The sequence below is a fragment of the Oncorhynchus gorbuscha genome, unplaced genomic scaffold (genome assembly GCF_021184085.1).
Source record: "Oncorhynchus gorbuscha isolate QuinsamMale2020 ecotype Even-year unplaced genomic scaffold, OgorEven_v1.0 Un_scaffold_1749, whole genome shotgun sequence".
Classification (NCBI taxonomy): domain Eukaryota; kingdom Metazoa; phylum Chordata; class Actinopteri; order Salmoniformes; family Salmonidae; genus Oncorhynchus; species Oncorhynchus gorbuscha.
Window position 1 is genome coordinate 61,994 of NW_025746437.1, and position 20,846 is coordinate 82,839.

General features: G+C 46.8%; 2 protein-coding genes across 2 annotated transcripts; both read left to right on the forward strand.

The window, feature by feature from the left end:
* Positions 1-1,698: 1,698 nt before the first annotated feature.
* btg4 (B-cell translocation gene 4) lies at positions 1,699-6,354 on the forward strand. The gene is given in 6 exon segments (XM_046338151.1): positions 1,699-2,054; positions 3,449-3,586; positions 4,413-4,534; positions 5,250-5,392; positions 5,890-5,978; positions 5,981-6,354. Coding segments are annotated over 6 exon segments (804 nt in total). The 5' UTR covers positions 1,699-1,881; the 3' UTR covers positions 6,120-6,354.
* Positions 6,355-10,617: 4,263 nt separating this feature from the next.
* Positions 10,618-20,361, forward strand: LOC124024153 (BUD13 homolog). The gene is given in 11 exon segments (XM_046338149.1): positions 10,618-10,808; positions 11,887-11,977; positions 12,120-12,204; positions 12,301-12,591; positions 13,059-13,369; positions 13,642-13,750; positions 18,632-18,700; positions 18,703-18,769; positions 19,101-19,291; positions 19,646-19,727; positions 20,114-20,361. Coding segments are annotated over 11 exon segments (1,533 nt in total). The 5' UTR covers positions 10,618-10,665; the 3' UTR covers positions 20,208-20,361.
* Positions 20,362-20,846: the final 485 nt, after the last annotated feature.

Below are 20,846 nucleotides of genomic sequence, written 5' to 3' on the forward strand. Positions count from 1 at the left end.
GTTTTGCCTGTATTCTCAACAACAGTAACTAGGTGTTAACATGTTTTGCCTGTATTCTCAACAACAGTAACTAGGTGTTAACATGTTTTGCCTGTATTCTCAACAACAGTAACTAGGTGTTAACATGTTTTGCCTGTATTCTCAACAACAGTAACTAGGTGTTAACATGTTTTGCCTGTATTCTCAACAACAGTAACTAGGTGTTAACATGTTTTGCCTGTATTCTCAACAACAGTAACTAGGTGTTAACATGTTTTGCCTGTATTCTCAACAACAGTAACTAGGTGTTAACATGTTTTGCCTGTATTCTCAACAACAGTAACTAGGTGTTAACATGTTTTGCCTGTATTCTCAACAACAGTAACTAGGTGTTAAGTTTTTCCTGTATTCTCAACAACAGTAACTAGGTGTTAACATGTTTTGTCTGTATTCTCAATAACAGTAACTAGGTGTTAACATGTTTTGCCTGTATTCTCAACAACAGTAACTAGGTGTTAACATGTTTTGCCTGTATTCTCAACAACAGTAACTAGGTGTTAACATGTTTTGCCTGTATTCTCAACAACAGTAACTAGGTGTTAACATGTTTTGCCTGTATTCTCAACAACAGTAACTAGGTGTTAACATGTTTTGCCTGTATTCTCAACAACAGTAACTAGGTGTTAACATGTTTTGCCTGTATTCTCAACAACAGTAACTAGGTGTTAACATGTTTTGCCTGTATTCTCAACAACAGTAACTAGGTGTTAACATGTTTTGCCTGTATTCTCAACAACAGTAACTAGGTGTTAAGTCTATATTCTCAACAACAGTAATTAGAGTTAAGTCTATATTCTCAACAACAGTAACTAGGTGTTAAGTCTATATTCTCAACAACAGTAACTAGGTGTTAAGTCTATATTCTCAACAACAGTAACTAGGTGTTAAGTCTATATTCTCAACAACAGTAACTAGGTGTTAAGTCTATATTCTCAACAACAGTAACTAGGTGTTAAGTCTATATTCTCAACAACAGTAACTAGGTGTTAAGTCTATGCTAACAACAGTGGTAGGTGTTAAGGTTCTGACAGACAGAGTGGTACCTGTGAAGGTTCTGACAGACAGAGTGGTACCTGTGAAGGTTCTGACAGACAGAGTGGTACCTGTGAAGGTTCTGACAGACAGAGTGGTACCTGTGAAGGTTCTGACAGACAGAGCAGTCCACGTGAAGGTTCTGACAGACAGCGCGGTACCTGTGAAGGTTCTGACAGACAGCGCGGTACCTGTGAAGGTTCTGACAGACAGCGCGGTACCTGTGAAGGTTCTGACAGACAGCGCGGTACCTGTGAAGGTTCTGACAGACAGAGTGGTACCTGTGAAGGTTCTGACAGACAGAGCGGTCCATGGTACTGAGTCTGGTTAACATATCAATGAATGAGATGGTACTGAGTCTGGTTACCATATCAATGAATGAGATGGTACTGAGTGGTTATCTCCATGGTGCATTGTTTCTGTCAGAGGTACTACCGCAGGCTGCTGTCAATCAATCAATCAATCAATCAATCAATCAATCAATCAATCAATCACATTGGAACTCGCATCACCTGTGCTCTTCCCTCATACACAGCTGATTTAAACGAGGTGTGTTTAGCAACAGGCTCTTATATAGAATCTGTTGGTCCTGGTCTGAAGCTGCTGCTAACTGTGCTGAATGAACTGTCATCTAGAAGAGTTCAGAGAGAAACGGTAACATTTAAAAGCAGATTTTTTTGCTAGGGATTGGGACATTTTGTCATTTGTTTTCTAAAGCTGCAGTTTAATTAAGCCTTTAAGTAGTGTCTGTGTTGCTAAGGTAGTTGGCTCAAGTTTGTGTTAAGGTTTAGGTGGTTTGACGTTCTAACAATGAAGGAAGAGATTGCAGCAGCAGTGTTCTTCGTTGCTCGGCTGGCGAAGCGCCATGGTAGTTTAGATGCTGAAAGCAGAGAGGAGTTTGCTGCTGCCCTCACCTCAGCCCTGTTTGACACCTACAAGACCCACTGGTACCCTCACACACCTGTCAAGGGACAAGCCTACCGGTCAGTAACCACACACTACACACACCTGTCAAGGGACAGGCCTACTGGTCAGTAACTACACACACCTGTCAAGGGACAGGCCTACCGGTCAGTACTACACACACCTGTCAAGGGACAGGCCTACTGGTCAGTAACTACACACTACACACACCTGTCAAGGGACAGGCCTACCGGTCAGTAACCACACACTACACACACCTGTCAAGGGACAAGCCTACTGGTCAGTAACCACACACACCTGTCAAGGGACAAGCCTAAGTAACCACACACACCTGTCAAGGGACAAGCTACCGGTCAGTAACTACACACACCTGTCAAGGGACAAGCCTACCGGTCAGTAACTACACACACCTGTCAAGGGACAAGCCTACCGGTCAGTAACTACACACACCTGTCAAGGGACAAGCCTACCGGTCAGTAACTACACACACCTGTCAAGGGACAAGCCTACCGTCAGTAACTACACACACCTGTCAAGGGACAAGCCTACCGGTCAGTAACTACACACACCTGTCAAGGGACAAGCCTACCGGTCAGTAACTACACACACCTGTCAAGGGACAAGCCTACCGGTCAGTAACTACACACACCTGTCAAGGGACAAGCCTACCGGTCAGTAACTACACACACCTGTCAAGGGACAAGCCTACCGGTCAGTAACTACACACACCTGTCAAGGGACAAGCCTACCGGTCAGTAACTACACACACCTGTCAAGGGACAAGCCTACCGGTCAGTAACTACACACACCTGTCAAGGGACAAGCCTACCGGTCAGTAACTACACACACCTGTCAAGGGACAAGCCTACCGGTCAGTAACTACACACACCTGTCAAGGGACAAGCCTACCGGTCAGTAACTACACACACCTGTCAAGGGACAAGCCTGTCAAACTACACACACCTGGGACAAGCCTACCGGTCAGTAACTACACACACCTGTCAAGGGACAAGCCTACCGGTCAGTAACTACACACACCTGTCACCTGTCAAGGGACAAGCCTACCGGTCAGTAACTACACACACCTGTCAAGGGACAAGCCTACCGGTCAGTAACTACACACACCTGTCAAGGGACAAGCCTACCGGTCAGTAACTACACACACACAAGCCTACACCTGTCAAGGGACAAGGGACACACACACCTGCCTAAGCCTACCGTCAGTAACTACACACACCTGTCAAGGGACAAGCCTACCTCAGTAACTACACACCTGTCAAGGGACAAGCCTACCGGTCAGTAACTACACACACCTGTCAAGGGACAAGCCTACCGTCAGTAACTACACACTACACACACCTGTCAAGGGACAGGCCTACTGGTCAGTAACCACACAGGCAAGATTTTCTCTGCCTTTGTGTTCCGGTGTGTATAACCATTGTGCATGTGTTAGGTGCCTGCGAATGAACCGAGCTCAGCTGAGGGACCCTGTGTTGGAGAGGGCGTGTTTACGGAGTGCTGTCTGTTACGAGGACCTGGGGTTGCCACGGGAGATGACAATCTGGGTCGACCCTGGAGAGGTGTCCTGCAGGTGAGTGCTATTGTACTGAGGCACTACTGTACTGGCATGTCTTACTGGAGCCTCTCGGGCAGAGACTGTCAACTGGTGTGCCAAATTCAGCCCCTTGGCATGTTAAATGTAGACCTAAGACTAAACACTCACTTGGAATTCACCTCAACTATCTATTTCAAGAAATCTATACCTAAGTATTTACACTCATAAATAGATGTATTGGAACATGTACAAATGTAAGGTTTGAAATTGTCCAATACAATGTCTGTTTGGGCTTCATGGCTCAATTTGCGGTGTACGTATTCCGTCCCCCGAACCTCAGCTCCAGAACAACTCAATCTAGTTGACACCTGTTCCAGAAGGTTCTACTCGACCCCGGCTTCTCAGTTATCCACAAACTGGTGCTGTGGAGACATGTTCATTAGGGTGGAGCCAGCCGGGGTCATGTTCATTGCAAAAGTTTTTTTTACAGAATGAGCTAATGAATATGACCCAGGATCGTGTTGATTAGGCTAAATTGAAAACCTCTCCTTAGAGACCCCCAGCTGCTACATGTGATTATTAGACCAGAACTGTTTTAACCTCTCCACGGGGACCCCCTGTATTTAATTCATTCCAGAACTACCACACCTGATTCAAATAATATCAGGCTTTTGACTACTTAAATCAGGTGAGCTAGTTCAGGGCTAGAATAAAACTGAGAAGTCTGGGGGGGGGGACGAGGAGAGGTTTGAGAAATGTATTGGTCTGGCTCAGCTAGAACCTCCCTCTGCTTGTTAACCTGAGCCCAGGAAAAGGGGCTACTGTTGCGGCAGGAAGATGTTGTGATGCTTTTCCTGTGTAGGTACGGAGAGCGCAGCGTTCCCTTCTGTGTGATGCAGCTGCAGGGCTGTCACCAGGGTGACAAGGAGTTTTCCCGACGTATACATAATGCAGTGGAGCGGGCCGCCTCCGACATCCAATCAGGTGCTCTGGTTTTCTGTCTTGTGTTTTCTGTTTCTCAGACCAATATTTTGTATTTCTTACCCTGATTATCAAATGTGTTGCAACGTGTATGGACGGGTTGGATTATGCTGAGCTGCGGGAACCGGTCTATGGAACGTGGTATAACTGGTCAAAGTGCTGATGGAGGCGCGTCCTTCTCAAATTAAACAGTAATCTGCGCAGTTTGGTCATGTTGCCAGGTCGCAGTTGTAAATGAGAACTTGTTCTCAACTTGCCTACCTGGTTAAATAAAGAAGTCAGTTTTAAATAGTTTTTAAATGTTGGCGTCAAGGCAGCATGATGGTGCATTGTCCACAAACATGTATTTTATTGAAAATAAATGTTCTAACTAGTTTTCACTGGAAGGCAGTTCCCAATGAACTGTTCTGGAAGGTTCTACAGTTATGTTTTACTGTAGCCGGTAGATCGTCAACCGCTTTTGATAAAGACGCCAATCCCTTTTCCCTTGAACAGACTCCTACTCCACATCATTTAGTCTACGTCACTTTTGTTTTGAGGCGACTTCGCTGCGGGCTTTGAACGGGGCACCTGGCTCACGCCTGGGAGGCAGCCCCGTTCCAAAACGAATACAACCACTTTTCAACCGGTGAAAACTCCTCTCACCGGGGTAACCCAGGCCAGATAATCAAATCCATTTACTGTGAAGTGTTTTAAAGCTTTGATTTGATTCAATCAGGCTGCTCCGACGAGGAGGACGGGGACACCAGCATGAGTAGCAGCTGCAGCAGCCAATCCGCTCCCTGCCCTGCCCACAACCCGAAACCCAAAACCATCCCAACAGTCAGCAACCCCAACAGTGTCTACCAAGTAACTAACCAGGTAACTAGCGCTCTAGAGGTGTCTACCAGGTAACAAAGCTCTAGGGCAGGGGTACTGAACTCTTACCATATCAGGTCCGGAGCCTCCTGGTTTTCTGTTCTACCTGATAATTGCACCCACCTTGTGTCCCAGGTCTAAACCAGTCCCTAATTTAGAAGGGGAACAATGAAGGGGGGAGAAAATGCAGTGAAACTGGCTTTCAAATCAAATCAAATTTATTTATATAGCCCTTCGTACATCAGCTGATATCTCAAAGTGCTGTACAGAAACCCAGCCTAAAACCCCAAACAGCAAACAATGCAGGTGTAAAAGCACGGAACGGCTTTAAAGTCCAGAGTTGAATTTGAGCGCTCTAGTGATGTTAGATTGGGTTTAGATTCTGGTTGTGTTCAGACATTGCACAGTCGATGATGCAGTAACAGATGTGGCCCAGGTGTTGTAAGAGCTGGCAGGCATCAATGATGTGGTTGTGTTGTGACTTTTTCTCTCTGTTCCAGTTCAGTGAGTTTGCTCCAGTGCCACCCCCTCCGGCCTGGGCAGCTTACTCCAACAGAAGGGCCTTCCCTGGGGATGGCTACCCCCCACGGCCCCCTCTGGAGGTCTGTTCGCCCAGCAGCACAGCAGCCAGTTCCAGCCTCCTAAAGGAATCAAACCCTACAGAGCCACCTCCTCCTTCACTGGGCCCAGGCAGGACAAGTACCACTGGGTCAGCAAGAACCGCTCCTAGAATGTAAACCTAGAACCTAATGGAAACAAGACCGCACTGGCTGCTTGGAGCCCAGAACACTTAAAAATATTAAAAATAAAAGGTCAAAGTGTGAATTATGAAAAGGTTAAAGCAATGCTGTTATAGCATTTTTAAAGTTGCAGTATTTTTATTTAAAAAATATTTTATGTCTTAACCGTTGTGATTGTTAAACTGGAAAATATTCTCTGAATAAAATTGATTTGTTTTTAACAAACTGGTTGTCTGTTTGTAGTGGATTGTCTAGGACCTCGTTTAGCTGAGTTTTCAGAGGAACGCTGGGTGGGAGTGTCCAGGTTTACATTGGTCCATATTATTCAGTGGGGTTCATTTGGTTAGTAACTGAGCTTCAATATTCATAAACCAACTAGGGTGGGTGTGAGTATGAAGCCAGGATATGGATTTGTGCCAAATTGAGCACTGAAGACGAGGAGAGTAACACTGAGTTGCAGGACGAAGAACAATTTGTTTGGAACTGGTTTGGCTTCAAGATATTCGACCTCTACCAACTAAGTTGACGCATTGTGCTAGCCAAAGGTGGAAAAGTCTGCGGTTTTTACCACCTGAACCCTGCATGTGCGCAAAGATGACTCTACCAGAATGCGTGCAGCAAGTCCCAAGACTTCAAGCCAGGCCTGCACTCCGCTGTCACTCAAGGTGTCATTCGTTAGTGGTACTCCCAATGGCAAGAAGTGGAATGAGAACGAGTGCAGTTGCAAAAAACATGAAACCAATAAAGTTTATGCGAAATCTAGGTAAGAGACCTAGCCGTATCTGCAAAACATGTCTGCCAGAACTCTACACAGAATATCGAGTTATAAACAATCTGTAAAGCTGCATTCTCTACCACTGAAGACTTACGGTCAAGCCGGACCATTACATTTAAGTCATTTAGCAGACGCTCTTATCCAGAGCGACTTACAAATTGGTGCATTCACCTTATGACATCCAGTGGAACAGTCACTTTACAATAGTGCATCTAAATCTTAAAGGGGGGGGGGTGAGAAGGAATACTTATCCTATCCTAGGTATTCCTTAGAGGTGGGGTTTCAGGTGTCTCCGGAAGGTGGTGATTGACTCCGCTGTCGTGAGGGAGTTTGTTCCACCATTGGGGGGCCAGAGCAGCGAACAGTTTTGACTGGACTGAGCGGGAGCTGTACTTCCTCAGTGGTAGGGAGGCGAGCAGGCCAGTGGATGAACGCAGTGCCCCTGTTTGGGTGTAGGGCCTGATCAGAGCCTGGAGGTACTGAGGTGCCGTTCCCCTCACAGCTCCGTAGGCAAGCACCATGGTCTTGTAGCGGATGCGAGCTTCAACTGGAAGCCAGTGGAGAGAACGGAGGAGCGGGGTGACGTGAGAGAACTTGGGAAGGTTGAACACCAGACGGGCTGCGGCGTTCTGGATGAGTTGAAGGGGTTTAATGGCACAGGCAGGAGCCCAGCCAACAGCGAGTTGCAGTAATCCAGACGGGAGATGACAAGTGCCTGGATTAGGACCTGCGCCGCTTCCTGTGTGAGGCAGGGTCGTACTCTGCGGATGTTGTAGACCATGAACCTACAGGAACGGGCCACCGCCTTGATGTTGGTTGAGAACGACAGGGTGTTGTCCAGGATCACGCCAAGGTTCTTAGCGCTTTGGGAGGAGGACACAATGGAGTTGTCAACCGTGATGGCGAGATCATGGAACGGGCAGTCCTTCCCGGGAGGAAGAGCAGCTCCGTCTTGCCGAGGTTCAGCTTGAGGTGGTGATCCGTCATCCACACTGATATGTCTGCCAGACATGCAGAGATGCGATTAATTGTGTGTCGTCTGCATAGCAATGATAGGAGAGACCATGTGAGGTTATGACAGAGCCAAGTGACTTGGTGTATAGCGAGAATAGGAGAGGGCCTAGAACAGAGCCCTGGGGGACACCAGTGGTGAGAGCGCGTGGTGAGGAGACAGATTCTCGCCACACCACCTGGTAGGAGCGACCTGTCAGGTAGGACGCAATCCAGCGTGGGCCGCGCCGGAGATGCCCAACTCGGAGAGGGTGGAGAGGAGGATCTGATGGTTCACAGTATCGAAGGCAGCCGATAGATCTAGAAGGATGAGAGCAGAGGAGAGAGAGTTAGCTTTAGCGGTGCGGAGCGCCTCCGTGATACAGAGGAGAGCAGTCTCAGTTGAATGACTAGTCTTGAAACCTGACTGATTTGGATCAAGAAGGTCATTCAGAGAGAGATAGCGGGAGAGCTGGCCAAGGACGGCACGTTCAAGAGTTTTGGAGAGAAAGAAAGAAGGGATACTGGTCTGTAATTGTTGACATCAGAGGGATCGAGTGTAGGTTTTTTCAGAAGGGGACCACAGAGCCATACATTAGCCTCAGCATTCATTCCATTGACAACTGGAAGCTGCAAAGCAAATGCCTTCAGACCTTATTTCCCAGACGGCCCCACCAGAGAAATAATCGCAGCTGGGCTGAGGGAGGCACTTTAATCCGGGGACTTGAAAGAGTCGCTTCAAGTATGTATGACTACCGACAGTGGCTCAAACATAGTCAAACATTGGAGCTGAACAAATGGACAAGACGAGGGTGTTTCCCGCCCCATACACCTTTTTGATATGCCACACTTGTCAGGTGGATGGATTAACTCGGAAAAGGAGAAATGCTCACTAACAAGGATGATAGTCTTGGGTCTCGACCCTGCCCTGTGCAACTGGGTACTGGACTTCCTGACGGGCCGCCACCAGGTGGTGAGGGTAGGTAACATCTCCACCCCGCTGATCCTCAACACTGGGGCCCCACAAGGGTGCGTTCTGAGCCCTCTCCTATACTCCCTGTTCACCCACGACTGTGTGGCCACGCACGCCTCCAACTCAATCAAGTTTGCGGACGACACAACCATGGTAGGCTTGATTACCAACAACGAAGAGACGGCCTACAGGGAGGAGGTGAGGGCCCTCGGAGTGTGGTGTCAGGAAAATAACCTCACACTCAACGTCAACAAAACTAAGGAGATGATTGTGGACTTCAGGAAAGAGCAGAAGGAACACCCCCCTATCCACATCGATGGGACAGCAGTGGAGAGGGTAGTAAGTTTTAAGTTCCTCGGCGTACACATCACAGACAAACTGAATTGGTCCACCCACACAGACAGCATCGTGAAGAAGGCGCAGCAGCGCCTCTTCAACCTCAGGAGGCTGAAGGAATTTGGCTTGTCATCAAAAGCACTCGCAGACTTCTACAGATGCACAATCGAGCTGTATCACCGCCTGGTACGGCAACTGCTCCGCCCACAACCGTAAGGCTCTCCAGAGGGTAGTGAGGTCTGCACAACGCATCACCGGGGGCAAACTACCTGCCTTGCAGGACACCTACACCACCCGATGTCACAGGAAGGCCATAAAGATCATCAAGGACATCAACCACCCGAACCACTGCCTGTTCACCCCGCTATCATCCAGAAGGCGAGGTCAGTACAGGTGCATCAAAGCAGGGACCGAGAGACTGAAAAACAGCTTCTATCTCAAGGCCATCAGACTGTTAAACAGCCACCACTAACATTGAGTGGCTGCTGCCAACACATTGACTCAACTCCAGCCACTTTAATAATGGGAATTGATGTAAAATATATCACTAGCCACTTTAAACAATGCTACTTAATATAATGTTTACATACCCTACATTATTCATCTCATATGTATACATATATACTGTACTCTGTATCATCTACTGCATCTTTATGTAATACATGTATCACTAGCCACTTTAAACTATGCCACTTTGTTTACATACTCATCTCATATGTATATACTGTACTCAATACCATCTACTGTATCTTGCCTATGCTGCCCTGTACCATCACTCATTCATATATCCTTATGTACATATTCTTTATCCCCTTACACTGTGTATAAGACAGTAGTTTTGGAATTGTTAGTTAGATTACTTGTTGGTTATCACTGCATTGTCGGAACTAGAAGCACAAGCATTTCGCTACACTCGCATTAACATCTGCTAACCATGTGTATGTGACAAATACATTTGATTTGATTTGGCTTTGGTGTCGCTGTCATGTTCCCTAAAAATACTTTTAGAGGCTGTGGTCTCCTTCTCACCCACCCACCAGGGTTATTCCACAAAATCTTGATGTCTGAACTCGTCCTAAGTTAAAACATTAGCGTTGTTTAAAAATTAAAATAAACGTATTTTACTTGCATTATTCGAGGTCTGACAACACTGCATCTTTTTTGTTATTTTGACCAGTTGTCATTTTCAGAAATTAAATCCTCTAAATGACAATATTTTAATTTGGGAGAAATGTTGCTGGTTTATAGAATAAAACAAACATGTTAATTTTACACAAACACATAGTAAAACCAGAGAATGATAATTTTGCAGTGGTCTCTTCATTTCTTCCAGAGCTGTATATTTATGAAGTCTACTCTTAATTGACAAAACAAAATAGAAAACGCGGCATTTCGTGACGTTCATTGCACTGTTTGTTCCTCGGTCCTCTCCGTTCCCTCTTGTAGGTGGACTGTTTTCAAAATGGCTGCGTCCACGAATGACAGTAAAGGAGCGTCTCTCTCCAAATCCGAGTATCTGAAACGTTATTTATCTGCAGATGGAGACGCCAAGAAGTCAAGGGAGAAGAAGGCTAAAAAGAAATGCATTAAAGCTACAGGAAAAGGGTGAGTATGTGTGAAAACACCGTGGGAATATGGAGTTAAACAGTCAGGCAGTAGCTAACGTTAGCATGCTAGCCCTACTACACTGTGATAAGTTTGTTATGCTAGCCAGCTAACGTTATCTGGTCGATGTTTCGCTGTAGTTTTTAACCTCTGGCGAACTCCAGTAGCTAGTTGACTAGCTGGCTAGCATTAAAAAAGTTGTTATTTGGCAGTAGTTTCTAACCGCTCTAACGTAAACTCACGTAAACTCGTACATCCCCTTGGTCCGTACAATTGCCCTTATTTTAGAGCCCCAAAAACGTAATACTTCCAGATCAACTGTAATGTCAATACCATTGTAAAGCACAATTTCTCCCATTTCCAACAGAATCAATTACATGACTTTAACGCTGCCCGTTTCTGCATAATTCAAGCAGGCAATGAGCCCCGTCGGGTCTTTTTAAAAATGGCGGGTGGTGAAGCGAAACTAATGCGTGATAGTGAGATGGAGAGATGTTGTGTGGGAAAATTGCTTTTTTTCACTCGATCTGTCCAACTTATCACCTTATCGCCTCTAAAATGTAAAATAAAACACTATAAAGAGTTTATATAAGGTGTCATTACATACCTACTTGGAGGTTTGTGTAGAATTTTAATTGGGTTTTTAGGGCGGTGCTAAAGTGATCTTAGAAGTAAACAGCAGCTTTGAGAATGATGATTGCATGCAGCGACGATGCAAAAAAATGACTAGGTATCCCCCTTTACCGCTGTCACTGTCCATTTCTTGTTTTTAAATGATGATAGAAGTGCTACACCTGGTGGAGAGAGATTGTAAGACAGAAATAGTTGCTTTATGCGTGCTGTACGTTACGACATGACACGTCAAGATGTAACGGAGGGTCAGTTCTCAACTTTTCTCCAATACTATAGAGCCATTACCATGTCGATCAACGCTTGAATAACAACCTAGTTCCCACCCCCAATTTTGACGTCAATAGTCGCTACAGTCCCATTAGTTTTCTTTGTAGCCTCGTTTGAATGTTGCGGTTGAGCATATTTGTACGGAATGGGGTGAGTTTACGTTACTCGGTCTGAGCAGGATGAAGATAGTAGATGACGATGTGGATTGGAAACAGCTGGCCGGCGAGGAAAAGGGGAATGAAGAGGAGGAAGAGGAGGAGGCGCCAGTGGTAAATAATGCTACATAACTAGCTAACTTCACTGTCACTTTGTTTTCAGTTGGGGTGACCTTTACCAAAAACATAATTTTAGAGTGGCTAGCTAGTGCTCTCATCCACTCACCTGTGTCTCTCACTCTATATTGTGTGTCAGGTTGCTGAGGTGATAGACGAGCGTCCAGATGAGATCAAACGCCTGGAAGCCTTCAGGACCAGCAACAAATGGAGAGTGATGGGAGGTGAGCCAGACAGCAGCGGAGGTGCGCTCAGGTGTTGTCCGCTGCATGGTGTGTGTGTGCTAATATATATATATATATATATTTCTCTCTGTTAAGCTGATGAAGAGGTCCCAGAGGAGGTGGAACAGAGAGTTCGACACGATTCGCCAGAGCCCCTGTCACTCAGAAAGCAGCGTCATGATTCACCAGAGCCCCTGTCACTCAGAAAGCAGCGTCATGATTCACCAGAGCCCCTGTCACTCAGAAAGCAGCGTCATGATTCGCCGGACGTCTCTCCACATAGGAGGATTGGACATGAATCCCCCGATGCGTCTCTTCGTAGACTGAAGCCTAGCGTTCCTCCATCATCATCATCATCCCAACCCCCCCACAGGACACACAGCAGAGGTGAGACCTGACCCCTAACCTCTGACCCTGAAATCAGTGTTTTTGGACAAGTTCAGAGGTGTATTCACTAGGAATCAAACTGAGAAAGACCAACTTCAATTTGCCCAATAGAAACAAACAAAATTATCTGTTTGGAGTAAACAGTTTCTGTTGCAAAACGTTTTGCTACAGTTTGCGACTAATGAATACAATCCATGTTAACATCCATTCAAAGACAAATCTCTCTATATAACCCTGGGGTGTATTCATTTAGTACCAGTTTTGCAACGGCAACAGATTATTCCAAATGGAAGTTGTTTTCTGATTTAAAAAGTCCATATTGGACTAATTCTGGTGGGTCCCTCCCTGTTTCATTCTGTTTGGTTCCGTTGGTTCCTAATTAATACTCCCCTACTCTACAGCCTGGGTGGAAGTTCACCACGTTCTTGGTGTGGTTCTGAAGTTATTTAAAAAAAATGTTTCTTCAGATTCATCTCCGTCCAGGAAAAAAGCAAAGTCTTCGTCGTCTGCTCGTGTTGGCCAGCGCTCTTCGGGGTCTGAACAATCCCCACCCAGGAGGCGGGCTCAGAACGGGCCCGGCTCAGACTCAGACCAATCACCTCCAAGGAAAAGGACACAGATGGGAGGGGCCTCTGATTCTGACCAATCACCGCCCAGGCGAAGGCGAAAGGGAGGGCAGAACTGTGATTCTGACCAATCACCCCCTAGGAGGCGAACCCATGGTGGGAGGGGCTCAGACTCTGACCTCTCCCCCCCTCGTAGGCCTGACCAATCACAGGTGAGCATGTGGAGCTGAAGGGAAGAGGCACAGAAATTCAAGTATTAGGCCACGTTCAGTTGACATATGTTATGGAATGTTGCAGATAGAAATGTCATGAATAGAGCCAACATGAATGCCTTATTCTACATGTCAGAGAGGCATGTTTGTTCCACATAGCATATTTCTATTTGAACGTTCCGACACAATGCATCCTGCTGAACATGCCCCTGTAGCTAGGTAGAGAAGTTTTGTGGAAGCTTTGCCCATTCTAACATCTGTGTGTGTGTTAGTCTCGGAGCATGCTGTCAGGAGCTGCAGCAGGACTGGTATCAGTGGAGGTTCTAAGAAGAGAACAGGAGGAGAACCGACGCAGAGACAAGATCAACCAGCCGCTAGAAGGTACTACTCACACACCACACACCCTCCTGCTGTATGTTACTATAGTACACCACACACACCCTCCTGCTGTATGTTACTATAGTACACCACACACACCCTCCTGCTGTATGTTACTATAGTACACCACACACACACACACCCTCCTGCTGTATGTTACTATAGTACACCACACACACCTCCTGCTGTATGTTACTATAGTACACCACACACACACCCTCCTGCTGTATGTTACTATAGTACACCACACACACACCCTCCTGCTGTATGTTACTATAGTACACCACACACACACCCCTCCTGCTGTTATATAGTACACCACACACACACACCCTCCTGCTGTATGTTACTACACCACACACACACCCTCCTGCTGTATGTTACTATAGTACACCACACACACACACCCTCCTGCTGTATGTTACTATAGTACACCACACACACACCCTCCTGCTGTATGTTACTATAGTACACCACACACACACACCTCCTCCTGCTGTATGTTACTATAGTACACCACACATGTTACTATAGTACACACACACACACACTCCTGCTGTATGTTACTATAGTACACCACACACACACACCCTCCTGCTGTATGTTACTATAGTACACCACACACACACCCCTCCTGCTGTATGTTACTATAGTACACCACACACACACACCCTCCTGCTGTATGTTACTATAGTACACACACCCTCCTGCTGTATGTTACTATAGTACACACACACCACCTGCTGTATGTTACTATAGTACACCACACACACACACCCTCCTGCTGTATGTTACTATAGTACACCACACACACACACCCCTCCTGCTGTATGTTACTATAGTACACCACACTACACCCTCCTGTATGTTACTATAGTACACCACACACACCCTCCTGCTGTATGTTACTATAGTACACCACACACACACACCCTCCTGCTGTATGTTACTATAGTACACCACACACACACCCTCCTGCTGTATGTTACTATAGTACACCACACACACACACCCTCCTGCTGTATGTTACTATAGTACACCACACACACACCCTCCTGCTGTATGTTACTATAGTACACCACACACACACACCCTCCTGCTGTATGTTACTGTATGTTACTATAGTACACCACACACACACACCCTCCTGCTGTATGTTACTATAGTACACCACACACACACCCTCCTGCTGTATGTTACTATAGTACACCACACACACACCCTCCTGCTGTATGTTACTATAGTACACCACACACACACACCCTCCTGCTGTATGTTACTATAGTACACCACACACACACACCCTCCTGCTGTATGTTACTATAGTACACCACACACACACCTCCTGCTGTATGTTACTATAGTACACCACACACACACACCCTCCTGCTGTATGTTACTATAGTACACCACACACCACACACACACCTCCTGCTGTATGCTGTATGTTACTATAGTACACCACACACACACACACCCTCCTGCTGTATGTTACTATAGTACACCACACACACACACACCCTCCTGCTGTATGTTACTATAGTACACCACACACACACACACCCTCCTGCTGTATGTTACTATAGTACACCACACACACACACACCCTCCTGCTGTATGTTACTATAGTACACCACACACACACACCCTCCTGCTGTATGTTACTATAGTACACCACACACACACACCCTCCTGCTGTATGTTACTATAGTACACCACACACACACCACCCTCCTGCTGTATGTTACTATAGTACACCACACACACACACACCCTCCTGCTGTATGTTACTATAGTACACCACACACACACCCTCCTGCTGTATGTTACTATAGTACACCACACACACACACCTCCTGCTGTATGTTACTATAGTACACCACACACACACCCCTCCTGCTGTATGTTACTATAGTACACCACACACACACACCCTCCTGCTGTATGTTACTATAGTACACCACACACACACACCCTCCTGCTGTATGTTACTATAGTACACCACACACACACCTCCTGCTGTATGTTACTATAGTACACCACACCTGCTGTATGTTACTATAGTACACCACACACACACACCCTCCTGCTGTATGTTACTATAGTACACCACACACACACACCTCCTGCTGTATGTTACTATAGTACACCACACACACACACCTCCTGCTGTATGTTACTATAGTACACCACACACACACACCTCCTGCTGTATGTTACTATAGTACACCACACACACACCCTCCTGCTGTATGTTACTATAGTACACCACACACACACACCCTCCTGCTGTATGTTACTATAGTACACCACACACACACCCTCCTGCTGTATGTTACTATAGTACACTCCTGCTGTATGTTACTATAGTACACCACACACACACACCCTCCTGCTGTATGTTACTATAGTACACCACACACACACACCCTCCTGCTGTATGTTACTATAGTACACCACACACACACCCTCCTGCTGTATGTTACTATAGTACACCACACACACACACCCTCCTGCTGTATGTTACTATAGTACACCACACACACACACCCTCCTGCTGTATGTTACTATAGTACACCACACACACACCCTCCTGCTGTATGTTACTATAGTACACCACACACACCCTCCTGCTGTATGTTACTATAGTACACCACACACACACACCCTCCTGCTGTATGTTACTATAGTACACCACACACACACACCCTCCTGCTGTATGTTACTATAGTACACCACACACACACACCCTCCTGCTGTATGTTACTATAGTACACCACACACACACACCCTCCTGCTGTATGTTACTATAGTACACCACACACACACACCCTCCTGCTGTATGTTACTATAGTACACCACACACACACACCCTCCTGCTGTATGTTACTATAGTACACCACACACACACCCTCCTGCTGTATGTTACTATAGTACACCACACACACACCCTCCTGCTGTATGTTACTATAGTACACCACACACACACACCCTCCTGCTGTATGTTACTATAGTACACCACACACACACACCCTCCTGCTGTATGTTACTATAGTACACCACACACACACACCCTCCTGCTGTATGTTACTATAGTACACCACACACACACACCCTCCTGCTGTATGTTACTATAGTACACCACACACACACACCCTCCTGCTGTATGTTACTATAGTACACCACACACACACACCCTCCTGCTGTATGTTACTATAGTACACCACACACACACACCCTCATGCTGTATGTTACTATAGTACACCACACACACACCCTCCTGCTGTATGTTACTATAGTACACCACACACACACACCCTCCTGCTGTATGTTACTATAGTACACCACACACACACACCCTCCTGCTGTATGTTACTATAGTACACCACACACACACCCTCCTGCTGTATGTTACTATAGTACACCACACACACACACCCTCCTGCTGTATGTTACTATAGTACACCACACACACACCCTCCTGCTGTATGTTACTATAGTACACCACACACACACACCCTCCTGCTGTATGTTACTATAGTACACCACACACACACACCCTCCCGCTGTATGTTGTTGCTAGCGCCGGTCTGCTGTACTCACTAGGTAGTGTTGGCTGGCGCCGGTCTGCTGTACTCACTAGGTAGTGTTGGCTGGCGCCGGTCTGCTGTACTCACTAGGTAGTGTTGGCTGGCGCCGGTCTGCTGTACTCACTAGGTAGTGTTGGCTGGCGCCGGTCTGCTGTACTCACTAGGTAGTGTTGGCTGGCGCCGGTCTGCTGTACTCACTAGGTAGTGTTGGCTGGCGCCGGTCTGCTGTACACACTAGGTAGTGTTGGCTGGCGCCGGTCTGCTGTACTCACTAGGTAGTGTTGGCTGGCGCCGGTCTGCTGTACACACTAGGTAGTGTTGGCTGGCGCCGGTCTGCTGTACTCACTAGGTAGTGTTGGCTGGCGCCGGTCTGCTGTACTCACTAGGTAGTGTTGGCTGGCGCCGGTCTGCTGTACTCACTAGGTAGTGTTGGCTGGCGCCGGTCTGCTGTACTCACTAGGTAGTGTTGGCTGGCGCCGGTCTGCTGTACTCACTAGGTAGTGTTGGCTGGCGCCGGTCTGCTGTACTCACTAGGTAGTGTTGGCTGGTCTGCTGTACTCACTAGGTCTGGCGCTGTACTCACTAGGTAGTGTTGGCTGGCGCCGGTCTGCTGTACTCACTAGGTAGTGTTGGCTGGCGCCGGTCTGCTGTACACTAGGTAGTGTTGGCTGGCGCCGGTCTGCTGTAAACACTAGGTAGTGTTGGCTGGCGCCGGTCTGCTGTACTCACTAGGTAGTGTTGGCTGGCGCCGGTCTGCTGTACTCACTAGGTAGTGTTGGCTGGCGCCGGTCTGCTGTACTCACTAGGTAGTGTTGGCTGGCGCCGGTCTGCTGTACACACTAGGTAGTGTTGGCTGGCGCCGGTCTGCTGTACTCACTAGGTAGTGTTGGCTGGCGCCGGTCTGCTGTACTCACTAGGTAGTGTTGGCTGGCGCCGGTCTGCTGTACTCACTAGGTAGTGTTGGCTGGCGCCGGTCTGCTGTACTCACTAGGTAGTGTTGGCTGGCGCCGGTCTGCTGTACTCACTAGGTAGTGTTGGCTGGCGCCGGTCTGCTGTACTCACTAGGTAGTGTTGGCTGGCGCCGGTCTGCTGTACTCACTAGGTAGTGTTGGCTGGCGCCGGTCTGCTGTACTCACTAGGTAGTGTTGGCTGGCGCCGGTCTGCTGTACTCACTAGGTAGTGTTGGCTGGCGCCGGTCTGCTGTACTCACTAGGTAGTGTTACTCTGCTGTACTCACTAGGTAGTGTTACTATGTGGTGTTTATACTAATCCATCTGTTCTGTCTCTCCTGCAGATGCGTCTCGAAATGCAGAGACTGTGTTCAGAGATAAGAGTGGGAAGCGGAGAGACATCGAGACAGAGAGAGAGAGCAGAGGAGGAAGGCCGGAGAGAAGGCAGAGAAAGACCTGAAATATGCTCAGTGGGGGAAAGGGTGAGAGAGACTGTGTGTGTAGTATAAATGTATATTTATCTTTACTATTTTCTACATTGTAGAATAATAGTGAAGACCTCAAAACTATGAATTAACACATGGAATCATGTAGGAACCAAAAAAAGTGTTAAACAAATCTAAATCTATTTGAGATTCTTCAAAGAAGCCATCCTTTGCATTGATGATAGCTTTGCTCGCTCTGCAATCTCACACCATGGATTAAACAAGTGACCTCAATAAGGGATCATAGCTTTCAGCTGGTCAGTCTGTCTGTCATTTACGTGTGTGTGTGTGTGTGTGTGTGTGTGTGTGTGTGTGTGTGTGTGTGTAGTGTGGCCCAGGGCCAGATGCAGCTGCAGAATGTTGAGGATGCGTTGAGGGAATCCCAGAAGCCTCTAGCACGTTCCTGTGATGACCAGGACCTGGACAGGATGTTGAGAGAGCAGGAGAGAGAGGGAGACCCCATGTTGGCCATGATGAGACGCAAAAAGGACCGAGACAGCAAACTACGAGGAGTCAAAGGTGTGTGGGTGTGTGTGGGTGGGGGGGTGTATTGTGGCTCTAGGGCCACATCGGGATTTCAATGTTCAGCAAAAGGCCGCACCTATTTATTTTGGGGGCTGCTTTTTTCTTCTCTACAAGCAATTTGTAGGCCAGAAAACAGCAGTTATTTGAACATTTATATAGTTGGTAAATTTTTGTTGTGTTCTTCGTTTCTGTCTGGTGTCAGAGGTCCAGAGTGGCCTGGAGTGGTTTCAAACCCTGGTGTGTGAAGGGTTAAGCTGAAACAAATGCTAAGATTCTACTTGTGATGTACCACAGCTTCCTCAGCCAATCACAATGAATCTCTCTGACACTTCCTGTTGTTGTTTACAGAGAAGCCTCGCTACAAAGGCCCGGCTCCGCCCCCAAACCGCTTTAACATTCCACCAGGTTACCGTTGGGATGGAGTGGACAGGTACACCTCTCACCCCCTCTGTGTGTGTTGGGGGGGGGGTCTGTGTGTGTGTGTGTGTGTGTGTGTGTGTGTGTGTGTGTGTGTGTGTGTTGGGGTGTGTGTGTGTTGGGGGTGTGTGTGTGTTGGGGGTGTCTATGTGTTGGGGGGTGTGTGTGTGTGTGTGTGTCTGTGTGTTGGGGGTGTCTATGTGTTGGGGGGGGTCTGTGTGTTGGGGGGGTCTGTGTGTTGGGGGTGTCTGTGTGTTGGGGGTGTGTGTGTGTGTGTGTGTAGCGCCACGCTCATTTATCATTCATATATAATTAGAATTAACATAATATATAATTAACATTATAATTACTCTGAAAAAATGTGTTGCTCATATTATTGTGTGTGTGTGTGTGTGTCAGGTCGAATGGTTTTGAACAGAAGAGGTACACCAGGATGGCTGATAAGAAGGCTGTGCAGGAGATGGCCTACAAGTGGAGCGTGGAAGATATGTAGAGGAGAGATGGAGACGCTGGCTGTTAAGAGAACATCTACACCATGAGACTGCTTCAACAAACCCAGCAGGCTCTACATTACACACTGTACTGTGTAAAGGAAGTCAACGATGAGGTTTTTCCTGCTTCATTAAATACTGTTTTGTAACTCTGTGGCTCCTGATTTATATTCTGTTGTATGTTAATAGCAGATTCTATGAGATGACAACCAGCATCGCCGCAGATATCAAGATGAGCCCTTACCCAGTCACACAGTCTCAAGATGAGCCCTTACCCAGTCACACAGTCTCAAGATGAGCCCTTACCCAGTCACACAGAGCACTGCGTATCTGCACCGGCCTGCTTTTTTGATGCTACAACTTGGTAGATACAAGCCCAAAAAAGAGGAGAAATGGTTTATTTAGGACCAAAAGTGTGATTAATCATGATTAACTAATGCCATTAACTCAATTAAAATATGTTCAATGTTTGACAGCCCTAATAACGACTCAATATTAGATCAGTCAGAATTTAGCCATGATACATCACGGTATTGATTCTCAGTAGCATGACCAATGTGTGTCAGTCACCAGAGGGTTCTGTTTGTGTGTCAGTTGTCACCAATTTGTGTCAGTTGTCACAGAGGGTTCTGTTTGTGTGT